At 30.6% G+C, this 14,016-nt stretch overlaps 1 protein-coding gene across 2 annotated transcripts; it reads left to right on the top strand.

Moving 5' to 3' along the window:
- The first annotated feature begins 637 nt into the window (after positions 1–637).
- On the top strand, positions 638–13,907 carry Rab6 (RAS oncogene family member Rab6). 2 transcript variants are annotated; one of them, XM_067349908.1, is made up of 6 exons: positions 638–1,111; positions 1,784–1,842; positions 2,659–2,818; positions 4,643–4,848; positions 5,080–5,146; positions 8,583–13,907. In XM_067349908.1, exons 1-6 carry the CDS (start codon positions 1,042–1,044, stop codon positions 8,654–8,656), a joined length of 636 nt encoding a protein of 211 aa, XP_067206009.1. In that variant the 5' UTR covers positions 638–1,041; the 3' UTR covers positions 8,657–13,907. The 2 variants fall into 2 exon arrangements, with proteins under 2 accessions (XP_067206009.1, XP_012226879.1); XM_012371456.2 differs by lacking the exon at positions 8,583–13,907 and adding an exon at positions 5,661–8,354 and having other exon boundaries at positions 666–1,111.
- Positions 13,908–14,016: the final 109 nt, after the last annotated feature.

Here is a 14,016-nt window from a genome sequence, read left to right as displayed (position 1 = left end):
CAGAATAATGTTAATTCAATCAAAAATTGATCTTAAATTAGGGTGCAAAATTAAAATATAAGATTAATCCACCGGATATGGTAATAATTGAAGTAATAATTTGTAAAAATACAAAAAATGTATAAATTTATTTGCAAGTATATTTCAGAATAATTTATAAACCTATTAATAAAAACCGAAGCAACAAGCGTTAAAAACTATATATATTTCTAACCTACCGGGTACAACCACAGCACAGTATATACTGCAGCACAATTTTGTCAATTTTTTCTAGAACAAAATGTAGTGCGCAAACGTGAAGTAAATGAGTATATCAGTGTCGCCATCTGAACTTTTTCTCACTCTCTCTCTTTATTTTTGCTCTCTCTTTCTCTTTCATTCTATCAGTATTTTCTGGTCACTTTATATATGCAGATGCGTTTCTCATTATATTATGTTTAAACAATAAAATTTCGGCCGCGATAAAACAATAGTGCGTGCCTCGTTTGTTTAAATTCCATCCCATATGATTCAATAGTATCATTTCACGTGGACTATAAAAATAGATTTATCGCAACATCGACATTTTTTCCAAGATTTATTACTGAAGCACACGGTCTAATTGTATTATAAATTCATATTCTTATAACACTAGTAACATTGAACATTTTTGATTGGTTGTCCACTGCGCATGGGAATGTTTAGTTAGCATCAGACACTTAACTGTGAGCCTCAGTGAGTCTGCTCCAGCCTGCTCGTCCCGCTCGGAAATCGGTAGCGCCGCCTGCGACTTCGTTTTCCCGACTTCGCGACGTCACTTCCCCGTTAAACGTGGCCGCTTCGCGTCAAAGGAGTGGCATTCAAGCGAGCGTCGTGAGCTGTCAAGCTGTCGGCCCTGAATAATCCGAGAGTGCTAGCGGAGGCTTCAGTTGACCGTAGCAGCTGATCGTTTAAATGACTCGGTGGAGCGACTGTTGAACACGCGTTAATCAAGTTACCGCTGTTAACGTAGACCGCCGGTTTTAGCTCTGTCAATAATTCGTATAAGTACGCGAGAAAAACATGTCGTCCTCGGGCGATTTCGGCAACCCGTTGCGGAAGTTTAAACTCGTCTTTCTCGGCGAGCAGAGCGGTGAGTGTTCTCGATAAAGTGTATTCAACGAGTGCGTCGACGTTCCACGAAAACGGATCGATTTCCTTCGTGCGCGCTGCTTCGAAGTCCGGTCCTTCGGCTAGCAGACGTCCGGGGTGACGACCTTTCTCGACGTCGCCTAGTACCCTTCTAGGTTATAGATCAATATTCCCCACCGCGTCGCTGTGTTCACTACTATATTCACTATGTTCCGGCCGCGCGTGTAGCGCTCAAACGCGCTAATCTTGTGATCGTGGCTTTTTGCTGAATAACACTCCGGTAGCCACGTTTAGTGTTAAATGCATAGCTAACGGCGAATATTTATTTCGTTCAGATGTTCCTAGAAATACGGCCCCTTTTTCTATCGTAATATTAGCAATGAGGAAGTTGAATTCAGGCATTAATTTTATTAACATGTTAATTTATAATTCAAGAATTAAATTTTGTAATTTTAGACGTAATTGTAATTTGTAGACGTAATTTGTAATTGTTTTTTTATGGATTTAGTAAATATCGTATAATAATATTCATAGATTTAATAAATATCGCATTATATAATTTTTTAATTAAATTTGCATAATGTGGGGGGCAAACAACTAGGCAGACGCATAGAAATTGTTTATAGAAATACAAATAATTAAAATAAATGAGCAATGTAATTTTATATTGCAGTTGGGAAGACGTCACTTATTACACGGTTTATGTATGACAGCTTTGACAATACATACCAGGTGCGTAATTTATCCGTTTATTAGTTATTAATTGCTGAGTATTAATTGATTAGTTACTGTTGCATGTGTTAAATTGATGAATTATTTGTTACATGCTTTAGATTTACATCAATTTCTTTAATTTCTTCTCTTTTACTTGTTTTATCTATATAATTAAATTGTTTTTATTGGTTTGGCGATTAACAATCGATGTCAGACTGAACAAAACGCGATATTACAGTTAAATAGTAATCAAAAAATTATGTAAATTTTTAACACAATTGTTTTTACAAAAGATAAGATTAAACAATTTTATAAGCTTGTTATCTATTTCTAAGAATCAGAACGTTCTGGAAATAAAATATCAAGAAAAATATATATATTCCAAATATAGAAAGAGTATAAGAAAGTGCAGTCAGAACGAATAGACCTAATGCTAGCAGGAGAGGCAGTAGGGACTCAAGATATCGACTTTTTCTAATCGACAAAAAAAAATTTACAGAACACCGATAACTCTTCTGCCTCGTTACTTATATACGTTTATAATATTTTATTTTATAGAATTTTTATTTTAAAAAATGATACTTTAGTATAATTAAATATTTTAACATTTAAATATCTCACATTTTTTATACTAATTATTATACATATTTATTTGACATATTAGTGCATTTTATTTCAGTTAGTTCGTATTATCCTTTTAACTTTTTTAAGTTGAATGTAATTTCTTTTTTTTTTTATTTAAAAAATAAGTTTCAAATAACGCTTAAAATAACGCATAACGATAACGCATTCATTGAATGACTTTTAATATTGTAATGCACTGATATGTTGCAGGCTACGATAGGTATAGACTTTTTAAGCAAAACTATGTATCTCGAAGACAGAACTGTGAGATTACAGCTATGGGACACAGCGGGGCAAGAACGATTCCGTTCTTTGATACCTAGTTACATCAGAGATTCGACAGTTGCGGTCGTTGTTTACGATATTACCAGTAAGCACCTGGATATATAAGAAATACGGTGTATCAAAAAGCTGTGTGCCAGTAGCCTTATATTTGGAAAACGGGATATATTTCTTGAGCAAGTTTTAATTATATTCTTTTATTTACTAAATATACTTTATATAATTTTATTAAAACAGTTGTTCTTAATTTGAATTTTTAATTTTTTAAATCTCTCAGAAAAAAAACGCAGACTTTTATATCGCAATACTTCCTTTGGTTTTTCTAATAACTCTTTGTGACATATTTAAAATTTTTGTTTTAATAAGTTTTATTATTTTTAGTAATATACACCACTTCACGAAAAATACAGAACACTTTTCTGATGCTCAAAATCGAACAACTTTTAAATTACTGAAATTCGGCGAAAAATCATCGTAAATAAAAAATTGAAAAAACACTCCAAAGGTTGAAGTTTGTACTTTCACACACTAGACCGTTTTTTGAAAACTTTTTATTTTTACACTTTTATGTCTAAAAAAAAAACATTTTTATTTTTTAATATTACGTTCTTTTAACAACTTGATAACAAAATTTTTTTTTGCAAAATTTATGACAACTGCCAAAGACTACAACATTTTACCTGCTAAACGCATTGTTTAAAATTTTAATACGATTTTTTTGGCCAAGTTACACGACTTTGAAGCTAAATCTGTATTTTTTATGCTAACGCCACTGCCGATGTTAAACGTTGTTATTCACAAAATGTAGAGCTGGCTTTAAAGTTGCGTAACTCGGCCAAAAAGTATCGTAGCAAAATTTAAAAAAACACGTTCTGTAAATAAAATGTTGCAGTTTTTGGCACTTGTCATAAATTTTTTAAGAAAAATTTTTTTTATTGAGTTGCAGGATGTAGAAGATACTTGTTCTTTTTTCGACTTTAGAAATGCAAAGATAAAAAATTTTTAGAAAATGGCCTAAAGTATACGAAAATACAAGTTTCAAGCTTTAAAATGCTTTTCTAATTTTGTCTACGATGATTTTTTGCTAAGTTACAGCGGTTTGATGAAAAGTACTAAATTTTAAGTGTTTGACAGAGCAGTGCGATCAACGAGCCAATTGGCTGCGCGCCATTAATACGCACGATGCCGTATAAATGGCGCGCACTCAGCCTGTCGGCCGCATTGTTCTGCCGCGTGTCGAGACGTTCAGATGCTTAAAATTTAGTAATTTTTAAACCGCTGTAACTTAATGAAAAATCATCATAGACAAAAAATTAAAAAAGCATTTTAAAGCTTGAAACTTGAACTTTCACGTGCTTTAGGCCGTTTTTAAAAAATTTTTAATTTTTATTTTACTTTTAAACTTAAAAGAAGAACACGTATCTTTAACACTCTGTACCTTGGTAAAAAAAATTATAACAAAATTAAAAAAAACGCGTTTTACAGGTAAAATGTTGTAGTTTTTTACTCTTATCATCAATTTTATGAGAAAACTTTTTTATCGAGCTGCAGAGTATTAAACGTATGTAATTTTGGGAACAAACAATATGTTCTTTTTTTGGCTTAGAAGCGTAAAGATAAAAACTTTTTAAGAAACGGTCTAAAGTACGTGAACGTACAAACTTCAAGATTTAACATGTTTTTTTTTCAATTTTTTGTCCGCGATTATTTTTCGCTAAGTTTCACTGATTTGAAAATTGTTCGATTTTCAGCATTTGAAAAGTGTTTTCCGTATTTTTTGTAAGATAGTGTAGATTCTAACATATTACGAACAAAAAATGTTTATATTAATAAAAGACTGTTACTGGCAAACACTATTATTGATACACCCGATAAATAAATGAATATAAAATTAAGATTGCATATTTGTCAGACGCCAACTCGTTTCACCAAACATCAAAGTGGATAGACGATGTGCGGACTGAAAGAGGAAGTGATGTGATAATTATGCTAGTGGGCAATAAAACAGATTTGAGTGATAAGAGGCAAGTTTCGACGGAAGAAGGCGAGCGAAAAGCGAAGGAACTCAATGTGATGTTTATCGAAACTAGTGCTAAGGCCGGCTACAATGTTAAACAAGTAATTATTTCGCTTTCTTACGTATGTGACATATAGAGAGATTTTTCTAAGTGAAAACAAGTAGAATCATAAAATTATCCAAGTAATCAATCATATAAATTTTTAATTTAACTATTTCAAAAACTAAAAATATAATTAAAGAGACATTTAAAATTGCTATTTTCAAACAAAAATTAAAACTATCAACATATGTTTGTAAGATTAAAATATATAAAAACATTGTAATTTTAGCTATTTAGAAGAGTAGCAGCGGCTTTGCCGGGTATGGACTCCACCGAAAATAAGCCACCCGAAGACAGTATCCTTTGAGTAAGATACTTATTGCACGCAATTTGCATGGCACATTTTCAGGATGTTCGCGGTGACTTCTCTCATTTCACGTGTATATAATTCCTATCTTATCCATTATTACAAACATTTCGCGTTACATTATTGTCGACTGCTCGTCGTCTTATATTCATTATTTCTTCGTCGATCGTCGTTTACCATCACTCAAATTCTTATTTGAATAATTGATTGATATTATAATTATCAGTATTCTTTTCAGAATATTGGACATAAAATTATCATAATTATATACTTTGACTTATTTTATTTAATATTGTTTTTAGAGAGATATAAAATCTTTATTAACACTTTCTAATTTTTTAACATTTTTTGCATTTTTTTAAAGCACTATTCGCTCTCTGTTCTGATTCTAGCTCTGTTCTAGCTCTTGATTTCGGAACGGAATTTATTTAGCGATCTATCGGATCTTCCATTTGTTTACGTTATACTTTTGTGTTTTCCTTAATACATTCTTTAATCCGTAGTGCAAGAGGTAGTGCTCAAGGACACGCCAATCGAACTGAAAGCTTCGGAGAGCAGTTGTGCATGCTAATTCGTCGCCGGCCTGTATGGTAGCAGGGTATCGAATCGAATCGAATCGAAAGGGCCCTCTGATAAGCTCTGAATAGGATCCGCTCTGGAGCGATTTGAGGACCCTTTTCGAAAAGTATAAACTGATTTTCTAAGAAAATTCCTAAGAAAATGATCGATTTTTTTCGATAGTCATTGTAAGTAAATAATAAAGTATTCATATTAATAGTTAATATCGATATATTATTATTTGCTCAAAAATATTTTGCTTTCCTTTTTCGGAAAAGTCGACCTTTTTTTGAATAAATTTTCTTAGGAAGTGCATATTGTTATTAACACATTAACATCAATATTAATTTATTAATTTACTTCGATGTGACTCGAGGAAATAATATTTCTGTTTCCGTTCGATGCCCTGGTTGGTAGACAAGACACTGAGCTATGAGCTAAGTTAACTTGTAAGTTAATAACTTAGAATGTTAGGGTACATTTGGCCTGTGCTCTCCGCGGTATATATCGGTATACCTCTGGAAAGCCACGTGCACTTAGCAGCAACGATTCTTATTAAAACGAGAAAAAATATAATTTCACACATAGCTTAAGACTGCTTTTACACAATGACGTGTTTTTGTATATTAGCCGATCGTGAAAAGGGATTATTATCCCTTTTCGGCTTTGATGTGAGAATTACGTTCTTGATCAAAAATATGAGGCACCTTTCGCAATATGATTTGTTTGGCATAATTTTTTTCTTTTTGGTTTTATCGAAATTTTTCCGCCATCTAAGAATTGCAGCTAAAAGAATTAATACGACGTTTATTAAAGTCCCAAAATTCACCTAATCTTATTTCGCTTGTTAATATTGACCGTTTAATATTGTATATTATTTTTCTACGCGTATAACTAAATATACATTGATAGTTGCTCAAATTCACACTGAAAAAGAGATCGAGAAACCGCATTTTCCGTGTTCTTATTTATCACATTTCCTAAAAATGAGATATTAAGTGTTGCATGTGCAATAAATGAAAAGCAACTGCATTTGCATTTAGCATTTAACAAAAAAATGCCTTAATTTCGGAATTACGAATGTAGAGTAAATACATATGTAAATATAGCTGAGATGATTAAAACTAAATTTTTCAACAATGCTAAATCAAGTCCTGATGGATAATCATACATAGACTTCTCGCTTTATCTGATGCGCTGTAAGGATAAAAATATAACTGAAACATAATATGTTATTGCTGAGCAAATTCCAAATATGTAGATACTGATTGACGAAAATAAGAATAAGACAAGACTAAAAAAAAAAAAAATATTTAAAAGAAATTTTTCTACGAAATTTGTGGATAATTAATTAGCAGCTATCTCTTTTTTACAAATATTTTAAGAGCACATAAACACAAATAAAAAAAAACCCTATATAGTTCGGGACTTATATTCGGTGAATCAAAATATTCTATTCCTTTTTGTGGAAATATTATTTATACGTGATTTTTTTAATTGGCATTGTATAGTTTATAATGGAAAGGAAATATTCTGTCAAAACTTGCATATAGTAAGCGAAATATGAATTGTGAATAAAGAAAAGATCTTTGCTTGTCGGTGAGCTGACTGTTTTAATATCTCTTTTGTTGACTTACTTGTCTATTATTGTGCTGTTCTAATTTATGTAAAAAATTTGAACTACCGATGATATAAAGAAAGAAGAATTTGGCAAAACTATAATTCTTTATGTTGATTTCTAGCCCATAATTTACTATATTTTTCTTTTAATTTTTAACTTTTTATTTTGCTTGGCTTGCTTCTTTTTCTTCGATATTTTTTTAAATTGGAATCTTGAAGAAGACTTCAAGCATAATTAGCGAGATAAGTTACCAAAATCATACACACATCACACACACACGCGCGTACAAGGCAGATTTTTTGTATTAATAATTTGACTATTCTTGATAATTAATATAGATAGTTTTAAGTAAGAGATACAACAAAATATTTATTCTTTATATTCAGTTCACATAATTAGACGTAACATATTTATACATATAATTAATTGTATTTTAATATTCAGTGAGAATTAATTTTTTAATTAATTTTTTTACATTTACTCTATTTATTTATTATATTTATAACTTCTGTTTTTTAATCTATTTTTATTCTGTTTTATTGTATCTTGCTGTACGAGATTCCGCGCTTCAAAAAGAAAAAAACTCAGTAGTTTTAGGATACTCTCCGTCCCATTTTGGACTTTTATACGCTTCTGAATTGTCACCTTAGCTTTGATAAGAAAAAGTTAACTCGTGATATTGTGCGTAATTAAATGAAACATATTCTGTATCTTATAAAGAATTATTAATTAAAAGGAAATTGATTACAAAATCGTTGATTTGATAACATCAGTCATTAGTACAATAGATAAATGTTAAAAAATTTCGTCAATACTAGAAAACTGATTTAAACATTTTGTCGTTATCGTAGTATCATTAAGAGTGGCATTATACTTCAATCTGATTTGTAAGAATCGATTGTAGCATCTCATCGGAATATCAACATGCATTAATTAGGTTTAAAGTTATCAATCAAATGTTTACCGAAATGCAATAATGTATTTACTGAGCCAAATAACATTACCAAATTGCAAAAATCGCATGAGTTTATTGACATCTTTCTTTTCGAAACACACATTTACCTCTTCTATCGGCACGAAACAGAGAGACGTTGGCAAGGAAATTGATTAATATATTATTTAGTTTTTTAAGAGTGTACAATTTGAGAGACACCGCAGGAGGAAGGAAAGCGAGGTCAGATCGCGAGATTAAAAGTTGATAGGAATGCAAGTTGAAAATGCAACACGCCTTAACACACAAAAGCAGCTGTCGACTTGCAGAACCAATCGCCCATGCAGAACGGTTCCGAGTCGGAGGGCGAGAGTGGCTGCATCTGCTAGGGAGGGTACAGTGTCTACATCCGAAACGAAAGCGAAAAGAGCGGAGCGATCGCAATCAATCTCCCGATACGACTCATCATACCATTGCAAGACGCCGTTGGCTTCTCACGTCGTTAAGGGAACAGAGGCCCCTCATCGCCGATCGCGGCTTCTAACTATCGTTTCAAGTGCTACTAGACGAACTCGAGCGATATCTAATACTAGCTACTTGCGTTGTTTTTTTGGGCCGGCTTTGTGCGAGAAGAAGATCGTGCCCTTTATCAAGACATTTCCATGTTTAAGCTTGAAACGATGATAGCTGCGAAACCCACACGAAATCCCTCTGTCTTTTTACCTTCTCTTCAGGGTTAAATTAATTCCAATTAGAGATGTTCTTAAAGAGATTTGCATTAAAATCAAACAGTTGTAATTTTAAAATTATTATTAACTGATAATATTATTCTAAATTTATAAATTGTGCGGCTTTTTGTATTTAATAATTTAGCGATTGTATACTGTACACATTTATATTGAAATTATAATGGATTTTGCTATAATATAAAGATTGAATATTAGTAGTGCAAAAATTTTAGTAATTTTGAAGGTATAATAAATTAGACGTGAAATATTGAAAGGATAAATTTTTATAGTAGCATTTCTTGATAGCTACTAAGATTGTTCCCGAGCAATATTTCTTGGCTTCTCAAACTTTTACATATCACCATACAAAACGTTTTCTAATCTTCATGATCGATTCTTTATCTACAGCGACGATTTAATTTCGGATTTTACATTAATTGTATTGTGAAGCAAAAAATTATATTTTAACTGATAACATTTTATTGCTAGTTAACGTAACTTTTATAAAATATGATTTCTGGTTTAAATTGCATTCTAAGATAAAAATAATATGAGTGTTAAAGTGATCAGGGAATCAATTGCTTTTCTCGCAACAGCAAATCTTGCAACATCGCGAAGTGGTATTTTCCAAACTTATAAAAGTTTTCAATGGCAGCTTCGTTAAAGATCAGCATTAATCGAATAAGGATTCTCGTAGGGAAGTAGCTTATTTGTCGTTCGGGCTGCGATTAGTGGAGATCACTGCTACATCTTTCCAAGTTTAAGCACACAGCGTATCTCTTCTTTCAGAGATCTTGTATGTAACCGAACATGCGCACAAAACACCGAAGCTTGCAAAAGAATAGTTGTATTTGTGTACTTAAAGAAAGAAGAGAGAAAAGCACGACTGAAAGTAATCATTCTCGGTGGAATTAATTAAGTCGCTATTAAGCTAATTACGATGAGTTCGTGGATTTCTTAAAGATAGCACGCGGTTATCGGCGAGATGTTGTTCGTTCGAGGATATTTCTAATGTGTACCACGTATTACGAATCTTTATAGACGTTTTTTCAATATCTCTTGATAATAAGCGCGAACTCTACTTGATAATGAGATTCAAGTCTGCAGGCCGATGGAGAATACGCAAGTGTACACAAACGACCAAATTCACTCATGATCTTTTTTTATTGTTCTCTAAATACTTTGAATATTGAACTACACATATTCCCATATTGGAGACAATTCTACAAGACATAAATTATTATTCCTTAGAATTACGATAAATAAAATAGTATTTATTTTAGTAGCATAAGTATAAACCGTCGGAAAATGTCGAAAAGTTCAATTTATATCTAATTTACGTACAATTAAATTCTGATTTTAATTATTAAGAATTTAAAACTGAATTAGATTTTTAAATTGAGATCATTATTACTTAAATTAACATTTTGGAGAAATTATTTAACATCGATTATATATATATGTAAATATAAATTATATTAAAATTAATTGTAATAAATTTCGGTAATCTGTATGTGTGCGCGTGTGTGAGAAATTATTGAGTTTAAATCAGAATTATTCATGATGTTTGGCCGTTTGTACAATAAAAGATGCCTATGCCACGCCAAACGCAAACACTCGTCGAATGTTTCCCTGGAAAATGATTAATCGAGGCTTGTCGGGAAAATAAATTTAGCCATGCTTAATGCAAAATCTCTACAAGTCTTAGCAATGTATCTATCTCTTTGCACTCAAAAATCTTTTAATCGCGATTTCGTTATCATTTTATTATCTTTATTCAAATGAGACATTACAGAATTTCTATGTGTTATTATTCTACATTGTGTATTAGCATATATTTATTCTCTTTAGAAAATTTAAGCTTAAATTTTATACAATTTAAATTCAGAATATACATATATGTATACGTAGCTTAGTATCTTATGAATATATTATTTCTCGATATATGATAGAAAAATGTTGTCTGCTATCTTAATTAAAAAAATTACTTTTACTTTTCAAAATACTTTTAGAATTTTGATTAAAAAAGATATTTAAAGAAAACTTTTTTGATAAAAAAGAAATAAATGCTTAAAATTTGCGAACGAGTGTAAAGGGATGGATATTAAACTGTCTCTTTAGCCAGCTCCTATATAACGTGTCATGTAGCGTTACTTCGACAGTGTCGCATAGCAATATTGAGTATGTACCGTGATATGGTTTTTCTGAGCACTATTTCTGAGATAATGCATTCGAGGGCGGATCTAGCAAGTTTTCATAAATAAATTAGAGACGATACGAAGACTTAATTACTTTCACGCAAGGTTTCATTGTAATCACCACTCGTGTATGTGTTAAATTTGTATGTTACTGTGAATATGATTTGTTAGCACAAATATAATATAATGACCCAACGCTCACGAATTAATCAATCATCTCACCATCAAAATTAATTCACGTTACGTTGATGCACCGTTACGCTGGTTCATTAATTTATTTATTTTGCAAGTTGATTTAATTTATTAAGATTATTTAATTTAATGACAAAATTAAATATGCTTATCGACATATTATTGATTTAATGATCAAATCAATTCATTAATTTATATTTTCCTATGTTTTACAAAACGATAAAATTTTTCTGAAACTGCAGTTAATGAATTTTTTTGGGCATATAGTTTTTAAATTTTACAGAATTCAATGGGTAAAACCTTTTTCTGGATCTGCTCTTAGATTTACCTCTCTTTTGTTAATTTCACAGCAGAAAACATTTGCCTACAACAATCTAAAACTGTAACAAAATGGAAAAGTGTAATTATAAATATCTTTAAATTTATAAATTTATACAGTTAAATATAAATGTATTATTAACAGATTGTAGTTGTTGCATTAAATCCAAAGAAAACATATATTTTGTTCCTGATCAAAAATATTTGATAGACATCCACAAATCGAAGAATTTAAGAAAGTTGTAGGCAATGTATTCTTTTCATAATGTAATCGATAAGTAAACCGAAGTATACTGATCTAGTCGAATCGATCGTCATATAGCAAATCGGATAGCTACTTTAATTGTTTATTGATTAATTAATAAACTGACGCAGAGATAACTTTTTTGCCAGCATTTCTCAAATGTATATTCAAGAAGAATTAAATATTATATTAAGTTTTTATTTCTAATTTAATATATATATATATATATATATATATATACTTTTGCAAATAGTTTAACTTCCAAATAATTTAAATGAAATATTAAGAATGTTTTAATAAGTCATGCAGTTAACATATTAAATTTTTTCTTTGAAACAGAACAATTGTATTTGACATTAACGTTACTATTTTATTTTATTAATTATAATATATGTAATAACATTTTTAATACTAATAACTGTAATGTTACTTATATCGGCATTTAATAATAATACTATTAGTATTTGATACTTAATGCGATGCTCAGAGTAAAACGATAACGGTATGAATTAGCTCTAATTAGGCTAATTAAACCAGAGTGATAATGAAGAACGAACGTTCCGACTAGACCGGAGCCTCAAGTGCATTTACGACTTATTATATAATAAAAAAATATAGAAATATATATATATATAAATATAAATACGTCGAAACACAAATTCTTTGTTATAAGAATGATTATGTCAGACGAGAGGAGGAGAGACCCTTTGCTATTGTTTCTTGTTTGCTGTAGCATAAAATAAGATCCTAGTCATGTAGCAACAGCAGATTATTGTTTCGGCTTTGTGCTGTGTAGTTGTAACTAATGCATACACAAATTGTACCGTATTATCGTAAAGGATTAAGCAACAGACTAGCGAGATGTAATGCGAACGAAAACGTTCTTGTCCGCATGATAAACCACGATCAGAGAAGCAAAACTTACTGACAACGATGCTATTTAGAGAGATGGTTAACTTCTCTTATACATTGTTCTATTACTGTAATTTTCTAAGCAATATAATTTTATTTATTTATAATTTAGATCCAGTTTATTTTTATTTAGTTTTTATTTGATAAAGTTGTACATACATATTTTAACATAAATAAGAAACAGTTTTCAAACGCTCAAAATCGAGCAATCTGCAAACCATTGAAACTCGGTGAAAAATTATCGCTGATAAAAAATTAAAAAAGCATTCTAAAATTTAAAGTTTGCTTTAATTTTCTAAAAGTTTTTACAAAGACGTCTTAAAGATGTCCTAAAAAGACACTTATCTTTACACTTTAAAACTCGAAAAAAGAGCACATACTTTCAACACTCTGTAGCTTAATAAAAAATATTTTCGCAAAATTTAAATATCGAAAACTACAATATTTTTTACATGTTTTTTTTTTAATTTTACTACAATTTTTTGTCTGACAATGAGTTACGTGACTTTAAAGCCAGCTTTACATTCTGTGAATAATAACGTTTACCATCGGCAGTGACATTAATGTAAAAAATACAAAGTTTAGCTACAAAGTTGTGTAAACTCGACCAAAAATATCGTAACAAAATTTAAAAAAATGCGTTTTTTTAAATATTGTAATTTTTGACACTTGTCATAAATTTTTCGAGAAAAATTGTTTTCTCGAGTTGCAGAGTTGAACGTATTTTTTATGGAATAATGTGTATATGTCAAGCATTTTATTTAATAACTTTTTCATACTGAGTTTTGAGAAAAAGCGTGAAGAAATATTTAACTGCCACTAAAAGCGAAAAGGTCTCTGATTGTGGGATTTGTTCGTCGAAGGCAATGGAACCAACCCCAACTTTTTGTACCTTGTATCTTAGATAGAACCTCGTGTTAGTCCAAACCGAGTTTCGCGGATAAAGTTTTCGCAAACTTGTCATAACATGTGTGTTGCGATTATAGCATTTAAATCATAGAGCTTTAACGAACGAGTGAATAAAGTTTTACTTGTTCATGAAACACAAGGCAAATGTTTATTATTCCAAAAATTCCTGAGGTTTAAAACAGATCCCAATGTTGTGGTTGAATCTTAATTAAATCTTAATTAAAAAGTCTATACCACTTTATGAAAAC

Source organism: Linepithema humile, chromosome 2 (assembly GCF_040581485.1).
Source record: "Linepithema humile isolate Giens D197 chromosome 2, Lhum_UNIL_v1.0, whole genome shotgun sequence".
Lineage (NCBI taxonomy): Eukaryota > Metazoa > Arthropoda > Insecta > Hymenoptera > Formicidae > Linepithema > Linepithema humile.
Note: the sequence above shows the minus strand (reverse complement) of the source record. Positions and strands in the feature narration are given on the sequence as shown.